The 14,577-nt window shown below is 33.6% G+C and overlaps 1 protein-coding gene across 1 annotated transcript in view; it reads right to left on the bottom strand.

The window, feature by feature from the left end:
• f (forked) overlaps nucleotides 1–14,577 on the bottom strand; it is an 81,939-nt gene that overhangs the window by 11,788 nt on the left and 55,574 nt on the right. Inside the window, exons 11-12 of the mRNA XM_068761937.1 lie at nucleotides 14,199–14,418; nucleotides 2,074–2,642 (exon numbers count right to left, since the gene is read on the bottom strand). Of these exons, the coding sequence (XP_068618038.1) occupies nucleotides 2,074–2,642; nucleotides 14,199–14,418 (789 nt within the window). The remainder of the gene's footprint in view (nucleotides 1–2,073; nucleotides 2,643–14,198; nucleotides 14,419–14,577) is intronic.

Raw genomic sequence — 14,577 nt, forward strand, 5'->3', positions numbered from 1 at the left:
GCTGTTTATCTTATATTTATCGATATTATTATATACATAGATAGTGTTTTCATATAAGCATTGATTATTTATTTTCACTTAGCTTTTTGTTTCTTAGAGAGTCTAGGTCTCATAGATTGCAACAATTTGGCCAATGACAACTACGATAATATAGACAATTGTGAATATTTTTATTGGCTACCGTATATAGTATAAAAATACACTCTAGTGAAATGTCCTTTAGTATTTTCCATTATTGTATGTTTGTATCAAAAGAAAATATGGAAAGGAATTATGCGAAAAATTAAGAAGTAAGTAGGGACCCTGTCCATTCATAAGGGTTGAAAGAGATGCTCCAAAAAACGGGACCATGTTTTTTTTTTTTCAATTGTAATAAATAAGAGTGTTTATTAAAGAAAATCTTTTAAAAATTATATTATAGTGTGAAGGTTTTATACGTGATAATAAAGCTTGTAAATGTATTGATCAAATTCTGTATTAAGGATGTTATAAAAGTAATTACAAAGAGAAAAAACCTGTCCCAATTTGTCATAGGCTCTAAACAGATCAGGACGTGTTTGAAACTGTGTTAAGAGCTTTATGGTGATGATTGCAATTGAAGGGAAGGTTAATCTAATTCCAGCATTGAAAGTTTATATACTAGATGGCAAAAGGTTGTTGATAACGAAGGTGAATATATTGTTGTTTAGAAATAAAAACTTGCTAAAATAAAGTCGTGTGAATTAAACTTAAGAAAGCGACAATGCTTTCCGGTCACCCTAATAGTTTTTGTCAAATTGTGTTCATCTGGTATTTTTAATATGACGTACATAAATGTTGGAACAAAATAAATGAATAGATGTTTGTTAGTAAATTTTAAGTTTGTGAGTCAATTGAGAAACGTATCGATTTTGTGTCTTTAAGTGTAAAAATGGAAGAGATACGAAGATACACATTAATATGTGTTAATTTTGCAATCCTTTGTATATTAGAGAAAAAACGTTACATATCAACAATTTTTTTACAATTTAGAATTCTATATTTGAATTATTTGGAATTAAAAATTTGAAATATCATGTAAATCTAAATTAGACTCTATTTTTTTGCACCATTACTTTCGTATGAATGCACCATATTTGATAATGATTTTTTATTTAAAACTAGTAAAGACACCATGTTGTAGTTTAATGTTTACCTTTATTTTTTAATTGATTTTGTTCTTTCATTGATTTGATTATTTAATTTGTATTACCTAATATTTATAACATATATACCCTACATTGACAGATATAAATTATAGACTGTAAGCTTTCTTAAATCTGTAGAATAAAATTAAACACATATTACGATATTAATTCAATATTATATAAGTATGTTAATATCGCTAAGAGTTAGTCAAATCTTAGTTTCAGAAGAGCATATATGAAATTCTCGACAATGAAAGATATTGATAAAATCTCATCAAAATTGCACACAATTATCATGTTATTTAATGATATATTGTAGTCTTAGATTCAGTGTTCACCAGAGCAGAAATAACATAGCAAAAACACTACTGTAATGTACGTGAAAGATTGAGTCCAGAAATACTTGTTGATAATTCAACGAGCGACGGAAACCATCTCTGAACGGTGAGATCGTAATGACGCAGTCGTAATAAACGTTTCACGTACGTTTTCACGGCCGCAAGACGTTAGAAGACGTTGACAGATACGCGGCAAAGTGGATCAGTGGGGCGGCTGTGCAAATGCACTTGTGCGTAACTGTGCACGCTCTGTTATAAAGCGTTATCGCTTCATTATGGTGTAACGTTCGATAACATTGTCCAACATCTTTGTTTTAAGTTCATTAGATATAAAGCGAGCCACTTGGATTATGATTTCTTTGTGAATAGTTAAGTTTAAATTTCGAATATTATTAATAATTTTTCATTTAACATAAGATGACTTAAATCACTCGTTCCTGTTAAGATGAGTCTTTTGTCTATTCGCATGAAATGCCTCAGACCTGAGAAGAATATGCGAAAGAAATTCGACGGAACTATGTGTTTTTTTAAATAAAATAATATTATATGAACCTGATGATTTTACTTACCTGATCGACGAAATTGTCGGCTGTGAAGCGTTTGGTGAACTCCGTGAAGGTTTCCTTATCCTGGAGGCTTTCTCGTCTCGCGCGTTCAACTTTGAGTTTTTTGATGCCGGTAATGTCTTTTGACATCTTTAGTTCCTCGATGAGGTCGGTTTTGGCGCTGCGATAGTTCTCTGCGGCGCTGGGTAGACATTGTAGGCTGACGGAGCGTGTCGGAGGAGGTGCAGAGAGGGTTTTGGCTGCGGGCGCGCGGAGGCGCACGGCGGAGAGCTCGGCGCTGCTGATGGCAGCCAGCGGCTGGTGCTGCGCGACCGGTGGCTGCGGCGGCGGCGGCGGAGGGGCAACTTCGGAAGGCGCGGGCGGCGGCGGCGGCGGCCGGGCCTCCGCCGCGCCGTCGTCCCTCTTGCAGGGCGCCGTGATTGTTTTCAAGTACTCGGAGGGCTTGATGAGGCGGTCGGGCGCGTTGTGAGGGAAGGCCGGCGGCACGAAAGGCAGCGCGGGCTGCTTGTTGACGAGGTTGGGCCCGCGCGGTCGCTCGTCGTCTGCGGAGGCCGCCGATCCGCGCCGCCCCCCTGCAACACGGCCGCCGTTAGTGGGGAGTGAAAGTCCGCGCACCCCGCCTCTGATGCACCCGATTCAATTTTCTAAACTCTCTTGTTAAAAATAATGCATCTTACTTTAAGCGATCTATTTACCTTCCTAACTACAAACACACAAACATACTAACTATCTTAAGCATTAATAGGTACAAGTAAACACTGTTATCCTATTTGAGAAGAAGCCAAATCATTCAAATTTCAAATTAAAGTTCAAATTTATGTATTCAACCTACGATACATTACGTATTTTATTGACGACAAATTGAGTCTACCGACCTGTTCGGGTTAAATGCTTCCAGAGAAGAACATTAGAAAGAAACTCAACGAAATCACGTATTTTTAAATAAAAATACGAATTAAATCATTAAATTGAAATAGCCCACTGGCGAACACATAATTCTCTAGGTGTGTTACCTTATTGTGTGATTTATAGTGTAGTAATCTTTTACAGAGAACCAATGGAAGCTTTTTGAATATTTTCTGTAAATTCTATTGTAAAAGCGTGTACATTGCCAAAGTCGAATCTTTATCTTTCTTGTAAATACATTAATTTTAACATGAGCGAACAAGAGCAAAAAAGGAAATATATAATTGTAACAAGTAATGGACGCTAATGTCAATTATGAGAATAATTTATTACCGTCATGTTATTCCTTACGTTGCATTTGACGAGAGAACCAATGACAATGCAATGCGTGCAAAAAATTGCTTTGTACAGTACAGCGCACTCTTGGGTAACGGAATTATCTTAATAGATAGACGGAATGTACCGTAATTGTATCAAAAATAGTAAACTATACTCTCAAATTTCTAACACCGTAGTTATATACAAAGGGACATAATACGAATGGAGCAAGAACGAAATTTTGGGGACCTGGAATGTGTTTAATCTACGTGGGTAAACAAAAACTTCTAGTGGAACGCAGTCAAAAATAACTATGAATGTGTCGCTACATATTACAGTACCCGGCGATAAATATTGCACCGAAATAAGCCGAATGTCTCTTTCCAAATGTCGATGTGAAATATTTATCTTCGGGAACTGTAATATTTTATAATTTAATAGACACAAATCTTAGCAATTTTTAATATATTATAATCCGTATTCATGAGGATGAATGAAAATCAAAATTGCATCCTAAACAACGATAAAGTATAAATTGAAAAAAAATTTGCAAGCTCAAACAACCTACTGGGATATTAACTTAGATTTTAATAAATAAATAAGGTTTTATAACTCATCACGGAAATAAGAATTCATATCGTATCAATGATAATACCGGCAGAAAATCGAGTTTTAATAAATATAAAGTTGATTTGTATTTAAGTTTAAAATTATCGGTTAGATTGAACTGAAACTCCAAACAAATAACAAAGATATTGTTTCTTATGTATACTTCTGATAAAGTTATTTCCTATAAAACAAAATGTTAATTGTCGATTTTAAATATATTGATTGATTTGTTTGTGTTAACCTTAATTTCATTCATATCTACAACGAATCCAGCGATTGCTGATTCGAAATATGCTAGATAAAAACGACAATAGTATGACATAAGCCTTAATAGCAAATTATAGTCCAAATTTAAAACAGAATGTGGCAAAAATATCAGATTATTTTCTTGGAACTGACTACGTTCACAATCAAGAAAAAGGCACTATGGTACATGTATAAATCTCAATATTAAAACATAGATTACACATATCCTTTATATAGTGCGATATGCCTATTTACTCGGTACCATTTATCTTTACCGTTTGTGAGCAAAAATGACATAATTCGTATTAAGTATTCATTTCTCGGTGATCAAACTTGCGACCTCAAATCAATCAAATTCCACTAAACGAACCAAGCAATGGTTGGTACACATTGTAGAATGCGATGCCGTAAGTGTCTATGTGCTAATATTTATAACAGACCATACTATATTAGTGCTAACGAAATGATTCGCTCCAGTAATCGATTACATTCAAACGCAAACAGTTTTTGTCACGAATATAATGAGGTGTGTGGTAAATCAAATAGATAAACATATAACTTTGATGCCCAAATACATAGCCAATATATCTTAGTCTTATAGGTAATCAATGAGGGAATCCCATGTCCAGCTGTGGACATCTGTGATTGAAATTATGATTATGATGATGAAATCCTCGCGATGTTTGTCTTTTGGATAAAAAATGAGATTTAAAAGGACACGCACAGGTGCAAAGTGGACAAGCCTTCTGTCTTGACATTTGATTTATCAGAAGACGTATTACATGAATCCTATGCATTTTGTGTTGTCTAATATTAGAATAATAATTCTGATTTCTATTTACTAATGCATTCCGATTCTAGAGTACCCGAGTATTTTGAAAGTATACTTTTGAAACCATTAGCGCTTGGGGAAGTAGCAGAGGAAATTGTATTTTTGCCTAGGACTGACCGACTTTTCATAGATCTGGCATTTTGTTATGATCTTATAGTTTTGGTAACAGTTATAACTTTATCAACAATATTTTAATTTCATCATTTTAAAGAAAAGACACAAAGAATGTTGTATAAGCAATTAACTTGTAGAATTGATATGAGTTTCATACGTGTAATAATTAAGTCCTTGGAATGTTTTAGTTTTGTGTTTCTTTAATGATAAATTAATTTTAACTGGTTTAGATAATAATATTGAGAATATACTAACGATTTTATTTATACCTTCTGGTTTCCTATAGTATAGTAAAAGAAGACCAAATTTAAACATGTTACTTTAATTTTTTTCTTCCAGTCGATATTAAAACAAATGTTCACAATTCATTGAAATTTTATAGTTGTCCAAAGCATCGATGACGAGATCAGAACAGTCAGTGAAACTGTTGCAAAATTTCTGCGTCAAGGTCATTGCTTTTTTATCGTTAAAGGTTGTCGAAACAAGTGATTTCATGTTAAAGAGAACAGCGGTATATTTTTATTATTTATGGTGGATATACATTTTCATAATATTAAGGAATATATAAAAAAATAAGAAGAAAAAGAGTCTATTAAAAATTAAATATACTAATTTTCAGAATTATTATCGTATTAGACGTAAAACAAATAATAAAAAATGAAGTTCTTTTATCATTCCGAAAAGCAAATATATAACAAACCTTAATTAAAATAAACGAGATTCATTATTTGGTACAACCAACTTTGTTGTCTTGTATGCAATATATATATATATATATATATACACACACACACACACACACATATATATATATATATACATACATATATATCACCTTGAAAATCTCTTAATGTCGATTATTGGAAAATACCCCAGGGCCAACAAATTCTACCCTTTTTGGAAGTTAATAAAGTTTATTAAAATAGATCGAATTTCAGTGAAAAATCTATAAAAATTTAGAAATGACTATAAAGCAGGTCGTTTTTTTCCACCTCGCGTAACTTTTAAATAAGAATCTATGAGATGAATAAGAAATAAGAATCTTAGAACAGCACTACTCAGTCTTTTCATTCAAGGTCCATGACAAGAGTTTTCTATATTTATTTATTCCTATCCTTTACTTCCAGGCTGTAATAATAAGGGTTTATTAATTGATTTGATTTGATCGGATCACGTTTTTCCTAATTTTCCTAGACTAATAGTTTGTCAAAGTTATCTAATTGTATTAGTAACACATTACTGAGAGTCTAAGCGTAATCTTCGGCGGATCGAAGTTGGATGGTGATAATAGAAGTGAAGAATTTAATACAACTTCTTCTTTGTAATATAAAATTCAAATATCACATAAGCTTAGAGCTTATAAAATATATTCGAGAAAGACGAAGTAACGACAGAAGAGGGAAAGTAGATACCGGCCTGTTCATAATATGTTTTTATATGCACAGTTTAAGCCGTAGTTAATATTAAAATGTATAATTAACTAGGCACACCGAGATGCTAGCATTTCTAATACAAGAGCCGAGTTGTTGGATACGCCTATATAACTGAAAAGAAATTATTTCTTTAAAACTTTTTAACACACATCTGTTTTTATTTACTAAAATTGTTTATTATTCATATTTAAATATTAATATGAATATATGTTTGAAATGCGTGTACTCTTTGTTTAAAATATTTTTTGCAGTGTCCCATAAATCAACGTCATTATTTCAAAATGATTGTACTAATTGTGTAATTTTTTTTTCATCTTTTTAATAAAACCGTGACATATCCTTCTATATACGACATAGCATGAAGCTTGTCTGAAGCGGCAATAGGCAGAGCACATCGCCCATGCGACCACGAGATAATAGACGCTGCATGGATAGGCTCCCTGCTAGGAGGACAGACAACAGTGGTTGCGAGAAATCTGTGGAGGCATGCAGCACTAGACCGGTCATACACCGGCCTAGGCTTTGCATTGAGCGTCCACGGGCAAAAAAGAAGGAGAAGAAGATACGACAGATAAAAACTCATACTGAATTGGTCCGATTTAAAATAAATTAACGGTTTTGGTCCAATTATGTACTCAACACAGCATGGAACGTGTTGAAAAAATATGCTTGTCTAAGATTATTTAAAATAACTTTCTTGGCAGAACAACTGGGACATAATTCTCGATATTCTATAGTGTCCGGGATAGTCCCATTTGAATCTTAAAGATGATTGCCGATTGATATGACACACCTATTTTGTCCCATTGTGGACGAAGGTATATGTCTTCCACTAGTAAAGAAATTTTGTTCATATTTTAAATTATTTTTAAAATTTGTACATACTACTTTTAGCATGTATAAAGTACTAACCAATTACTAACATAGCCTTTAAGTAAACATTGTTACTGATTAATATGCTATGAAGTCACTGGTGTCGGAAATAAATTTATTAATATAATCGTACCAGAAGCCGAGCGGTGGTAGCTCAGCGGACTGAGACGGGTTCGATTTCCGCTTTACAATTGTATGTTATTTACATTTATATAGTAATTATACAGGATTGCTGCTCACAAACAAGTTTCTAGAGGATAGGCATGAGTGTCCTTTGCATACAATCCCATACTGCGATCGTCAACTCGCCTACCAAGTGTGGCGATTATGGTATATCCCCCATAGTTGTCTTTGGGGAAGGCCTATACCTTGTTATTACCATCTATGAGTTGAAACAAAGATTATAAAGTAGGTTCAATACACGCTAGACGTATAACTTGAAAGGAAAACATTGTGAGTAAATCTGGAAGCAAAAATAAAATATGTAATGTTCCAATAATATGCAGTGAACGCGTATGTTGAATAATACAACTATCCTATTTCTTATAGGCCCATTACAAGTATAATAATACTATATATAGACTACATAACTTCTGTTCTATAAAAAAATATAATTAAAACTGAAAGTTAAAATTTAATCAAAAAACACAAACTATTAAAATTTCAAACTAATTTATGCAAACACAAAACTCACACAATATCTACGAAAATAAATCATGTATAGTATGATAAATATATAGAAAATCGAAGAACGTAATATGTAAGTATCTTACCTGATATATTAAGTAAATAAATCTAGGAAGACGAAAGTTTTAAAGACAATCCACTCGAATCTAAACTACGGTATAGAAAACAAATTACAAATGTCAGAATCGCACTCTATCATATGTAGAAACTGAACAACCCACTGACCTAATTACGGACTATAAAGCAGGTGTATTAAAAATTCAGGCATCGCTCCGGGCCGTCGCACTCTGTTTCCTGAAAACGTCTATCTGCTTAATTGCCGCTTTCCTCTCATCTCCGGCCAGCGATCACCGCCGACCGAAGTGGTCTTGTTTTATTTTAACTAGAAAGTGTACAAGCGCATGTGGATGAAACGTACAAATTATCCGAATGCAACCAGACTTCAATTTATACTGATCTAAATGACTGGATCATTATAATTAAAGATATATTTAAATCACACATCACAATGATAATTAATTATTGAAACAACTATATTATAATAATAGTTTAAATATTAATTAATAATTGATTAAACAAGTGTTACTTTTACGAGTATTATTTAGATGTAAAAATATAAGACAATTTTTTCAAAGTTTATATAAAAGCTATAGTGTATTAATTTTATAGCTACAGAATTATTTTATGTATTATATTTACATACATATAAACATATATATGTAAAAAATTTACACCAATGTAGTGACTCATCAGGATATATCTGTAACCATAAGGCTTAGACTCTTGAAAATTAATGAAAATAATCCTTTTACTTAGGAAAAGTCAGCTAAGAACGGGTTTTATGATATTCGATCCACGAGAAGCTTAAACGGGCATTTATTTTTGAAATAAATTTTTTGCAAAAGAATTACCAAGGATGTATTTATAGTATTACACCCACATAAGTCAGCGAGCCATGCCATATATAGAAGTGGTCATTTCTAATACTCGCAAACAGAACAGAAATAAACTTTATTATTATATAACTTAGTAAGTGAAATCGAATCTAACTTAGTTGAAGAAATTCTAAGCATCTATAACATAATATGTATAACATGACAGTTGCCATTTATGACATTAAGCTGCGTTGTGATGATATATAACTAAGTTATTATAAGAAAGAAAGGAAGAACAATAATTGTATGGAAACAAGTTTGTCAAAGATCTGCGGTAAACATTGCTACCAACTGTCCGCCCGTTTATTTGTGACAAGAGGTAAAATAATTTATACAAACTGTTGTAATACGAAGTAGGGTAATACGCTATTAGACAGTAATAAAACAATCATAAGCCGAGTCGGTGCGTTCTCCACTTTCTATTTTCTTTTGTGAGTGATACTCGTGCGATATGAGCTAATGAGAGATAAAAATAAACAAAAATCATCACAATTATTGCAATCTTGTGAAATATAACTTTTAATCTAACAAATAATTATACACAGTCTATTGAGTGTTTTGTTTACATTCTCAAAGTTATTAATGTTAGATTAATCATTATTATTTTACACTTTATAATTATATCGTTAAATACATTTATTTATTGCGGTAAGTATTATTTAAATATGGAACAACGAGATTCGAATGTTTTGAATTAAAAAAAGAACATGTAGAAACTTCCAGACTACAGTTATAACGCTTGTTATTAAATTTGTATGTTTTTTTTTTGATGACTTAATAATAATATAACAGCATAACGTCCACAGCTGGACATAGGCATCTCATATAGATTTCCAACAATATCAACCTGTGGCGGCCTGAATCCCGCGTATTCCGACGAATCTTAGCTAATATTAAACTTTATTTATTTGTTACAAAAATATTATTGAACATAGGTCCGTTTAAATTTTGCTATTTTCAGTAGTTAGAATAACCGTGTCGCAGTTAACAATGCCTAACTTTGGTTAGGATAGTTAAATGTTGAAGTAATTAAGAAATAAGTGGTTATTTAGAGCCATGGTGGCTTAGCGGTTGAAGATTGAGACTTGCGAACGTAGGTCACGGGTTGGATCCACGATGTATTCACACTGTGCAATAAATATAGAAGATTTCCACTTTCACAAACAAGTTTCCAGTGGATGGGCAGCAGCTTCCTCTGTGTACCATAATACCATACTGCGAACTCCAACCCTCCTGCCAAGGTTGGCGATTGTGGTATATCCCCCCATAGATATCCTCGAAGGAGGCCTGTCTTAAAGTGGGCGGCTATGGAATGAAAAAACGACGTGTTTATATCGGTTCCACAACCAATATTTACGAAAGACAAAAGTGATTTATAGGCAAGGACAACGATAGTTGGCGTTTACGTTGTCATTTATAGCTTCGCCGGATTTTGAATAATTCATTCACATCATACTCTTTTTTTTTCGTGGGGAAATTCTGCATGGGATACTTCACCGGGAGCAATGAAAGGTTTATTGCCGGACCAACAGCGGTGGCCTAGGCTGCAACTTCTAAGAATAGAACTGCAGTCCCCCAACCTTCATAAATTTGGTTTGCGTGGTGACAGGGCATACGTGCGGCGGATCACCCTGAATCCATCACCAAGGCCATGTTTATAGGTGTTGGAGAAAGGCGCGGTATAACCCTCCACGACGTCCAGTCTGGAGGTCCATCTCTGATTGCAGATGAGGAGCTCAAATGATGCATACATCATCCACCTACGATAAGATATAGTGATCCCAATTTAATAAAACATAAAATTAACGAAGTATCTGATTTATTTTTTAGTTTAAATAGGAATGGTTTTCCCTTTAACTATGTAACTAGATATTTTAATTTTATGAATTCTGAATATGAAATGACATTTAATAATATCGTACATTCGAAATGGACATCAAAGAGAAATGTATCAAGTGGCCAACTAATGTTGCAATAATTGATTATATGATTATGCTTTCAATTTTTTTTCACAACTTCCGTGGCTGTCTTCTGATTTCCAAGAACCATGACTGGTGCTAAATCAGTGTAATTGCAAGTCTAGAACTTTCTATGTTTTTTTTAACACGTTTACGCTATTTTAACTGTTACATTTAGCTAATCTATTTTCACGGCCCCACTCGCCAACTCGCTTCAATTACTGTTAAGATTTAAGTTTAATTATCAAATTAAACTTTTGATCGTCGAATAAAGTATATATATTACAAATGTAATTAATAACTCTTAATACGGGTTGATTGTTTTAACTCCTTTGTTGACAGAAATCTTTAAAGTTTATACACTAATTTCCCATCACCCTACATAAGGTGATGACTAATATGCATTACATTTTTACAATTTTTTCTATTGGAATGCAACAGGCCAGTATCTTCTTGCAGCACAAGTCTACATGGACTGACAATAAACAATAATTAATTTTAATATGTAGTACAGTACCTGGCTTCATATAGCGTTATCTCTGTCGCACGAAATACAACGACTGACAAAACGTCACTTATGTACTGTGGGATAGATATAGTGCTCTAAGAAGCCGAAATTAGCCGATTGTCTCTTTCCAAAGATCGATGTGCAATTTTTTTGTCGCCGGGTACTGTAATTCAAATTTCGAAAACGATTTTACTCGCTATTTTATCATTACGTTATTTGTTATATTTGAAAACCATTAATTTTTGGATAAGGTGTTGTAACATACATAAACTGATGGCGAATGTGCTATATATTTACCCCTTTATAGCTTTTACACCGAAAGCTTATCACTCAAAGAAGTTTAATGTTATATAATTACCAACTTCTTTGAGAATAACTTGATCATTGAATAAAAGAAAATAAGTAACGCCCGTTGAATGAGTCAGAAAGCATAAATTACCAGTCATCACGAGTTTGTCACTTCGTACAGGCGCTGCTCTGCCGACTCACGATTTACATTTTTACGACACTATGAAAATGGAAAGTGAAAATAAAACGAATGCTCTTTTTAAACCGACTCCATTCATTCTTGTTCTAATTATTTTAAACGTTCAGTTTAATCAGAACGCGACTAACAGCACATTAAATGATGGTAGAAAGTAAAAAAAAATGTGGTAATTAATTAATTACCTTATACACTTATGCTAATTAATAACAAAATTTATTGTAATGTTAGGAACATTGAAATATTAGAAGAGGCCTCTTGTATAATAATATTTTTAACTAATTAAATTGTTTTGTATTCCATAGTAAAAACGATGGTATTTTAAGTGCTAAAACTAATTTCATATTTACTTTCAAATAATCTCGCTTTCTTTACAGATATAAAATAAACTTTGATATAAAATATTTACTTTATTATACATATTAATAACGTGTCTATAACATTTGTAGCTTTAGAGTGAGAAAGCTTCGTAAACAGTGACCATTCAACCATCAATGCTTCTAATTGTAATATACAAGTATTAAGCATTGTTCAAATTCAAATTAATACGCCGGTTATATTTCAGGCGCCGACAGATATGTGCTTCCATCATGATGAATCCATTCATTATAATAACTAGTTTCTTTGACATATTTCCGATATAGGTAACAATTGACAAGTATTTTTCTTGACAAAGACGATGTGCAACACGTAAAAACTCGTATAAACATCGCGGTAAACAGTTTTAACAACGTTAAAGTCACCAATAAACAATAACAATTGATATAACAAGAATAGAAGCAACTGTCTGTCGGTATAAAAATCAAAACAACGTTGTAATTTAATCCAATGAAAGTCGATCATTTAAAAGACTATATTTAACCGCCCTCTACTATAAATTTAGTGTAGATCTCCTTCATTTGTCTTCACTATTCTCCATTGATAGTAAAGGTTACTACCGACACCTCCGTGATGTATTTCTTCTATCGTATTTATGGCCATTTCCGTGATCTGGTTCAATTATAACACAGGCATGCACTAGGAATCTTGTTTACTTGCAATGCTTGTCCTATTTCCAGATAGGACTACTGCGATTTTAAACTAATACCCACCAGCTCCCTTTCTATTTCCCTTTGCGCTGCTCCTAGTTCATTTATAACTTTTTTGTTGTTAACTAAAGTTTCTTTCCCTTATTAAAAAACCATAAGAACGTATTGGTCAAACATTTCAGTTAGACATATTACAACTAAAAGTATTTATAAATCTTTGACGCCAGTGGATTTGATGAATGCTGTTTGCTTGTTGGCAATTTAAGCTTCATCGGATTTGATTGACATTTTTAGTAATAATGTTAAAGGATTCTTTTAAGAATCTTTAACTTTTGAAGGCTTTTCATTATTTAGTTCACGGGATCGGGTAACCCCTTCGTTCTTAGATAGGCGGACGCACTATAGAGATATCGGGCGAAAGGGCTTCCTAGAATGGATTTTGGTTTTTACTATAGTGCTACCAAAACTGCTGTACCGCGCGTTAGGTAATCGCACGGCGTGACGAAAGGGGGAATCAGCTGTTCCATCTGGCGTCAAGGCGCTCAGGCTTTTATGTCTCGTTCACCACCTCGAAGTACCTTCCCATGACGGCACAGTAGTTTTGGTAGCACCATAGAACAAGATTAACTGGCAGATAATGTCTATAACTTATTTCTTCACTTTTTTATAATAAATGAAGCAGCGAAGTGATCATTATTTAATTATATGTTAGTGAAGATAGATCTAGTGTTAAGTGATAGTATTATTTAGTATATAATAAAAACTGGAAAGAAGTCAACATGTTATTATGTTTATTGAAAGAGTTATATCATAAATAAATTAGGTTTCTGTAACGTTTTCCTAGAAATAAATTATATTGTTACCGCTCACTGAGATCTGCTTTTTTTAGGAGCACAGACCATTTATACGGCAATATATATTAATATATATTTTTTCGGTCCATCTAGCGGTGAGTCGACTCTTCTTAATTTTTTACGAATAAAAATATAAGGTCGGGCCACATCGTCTAGGCAACCAACAATCGTTGGGGTCGAAAGTTTCTTGAGTGTCGCCTCGAGCTAGTAAGCGCGACGTGGGTTATTCCCCCACTAGGTGGACTGTTAACATAGCTAACTTTATGCAAAGCCTTTGCCTTGCATTGGGCTCTTGTGGCTGATATAATAATAGTATTATAAAATATAAAGTAAATTTACTTACCAAGCCTGGCGCGAAGCTCCGAAGGTCTAAGTGCCGGTTCTTCCAAGACAGCAGGTGGTGGTGGGGCGGGAGGAGCCGGTGGTGGTGGCGGAGGTGGAGGAGCTTCATCACCGGAGCTGCCACCGGAGGATACACCTGATGAAGCAGAAGCCTGCACCACTGTCGCCTCGTCCGTCACCGAAGTACGCCGGCTGCCTGCCGCGGATGAAATGCGACTGGCCTGGTGAGGAATTATTCCTTAGTTATGTGATAATGAAAAATGGTAGTTAAGTATCGATTTTATTAGACAAAACTTTGTTTTGCAATAGATATGGTTGTTGGTAGCTTATCGCAATAGGACTGTTTTACTAATAATAACAAACTATAATATTCAAAATCT

Source organism: Battus philenor, unplaced genomic scaffold, assembly GCF_028537555.1.
Source record: "Battus philenor isolate CCGP_79_NKW_IND1 unplaced genomic scaffold, ilBatPhil1.0.hap1 SCAF_15, whole genome shotgun sequence".
NCBI lineage: Eukaryota > Metazoa > Arthropoda > Insecta > Lepidoptera > Papilionidae > Battus > Battus philenor.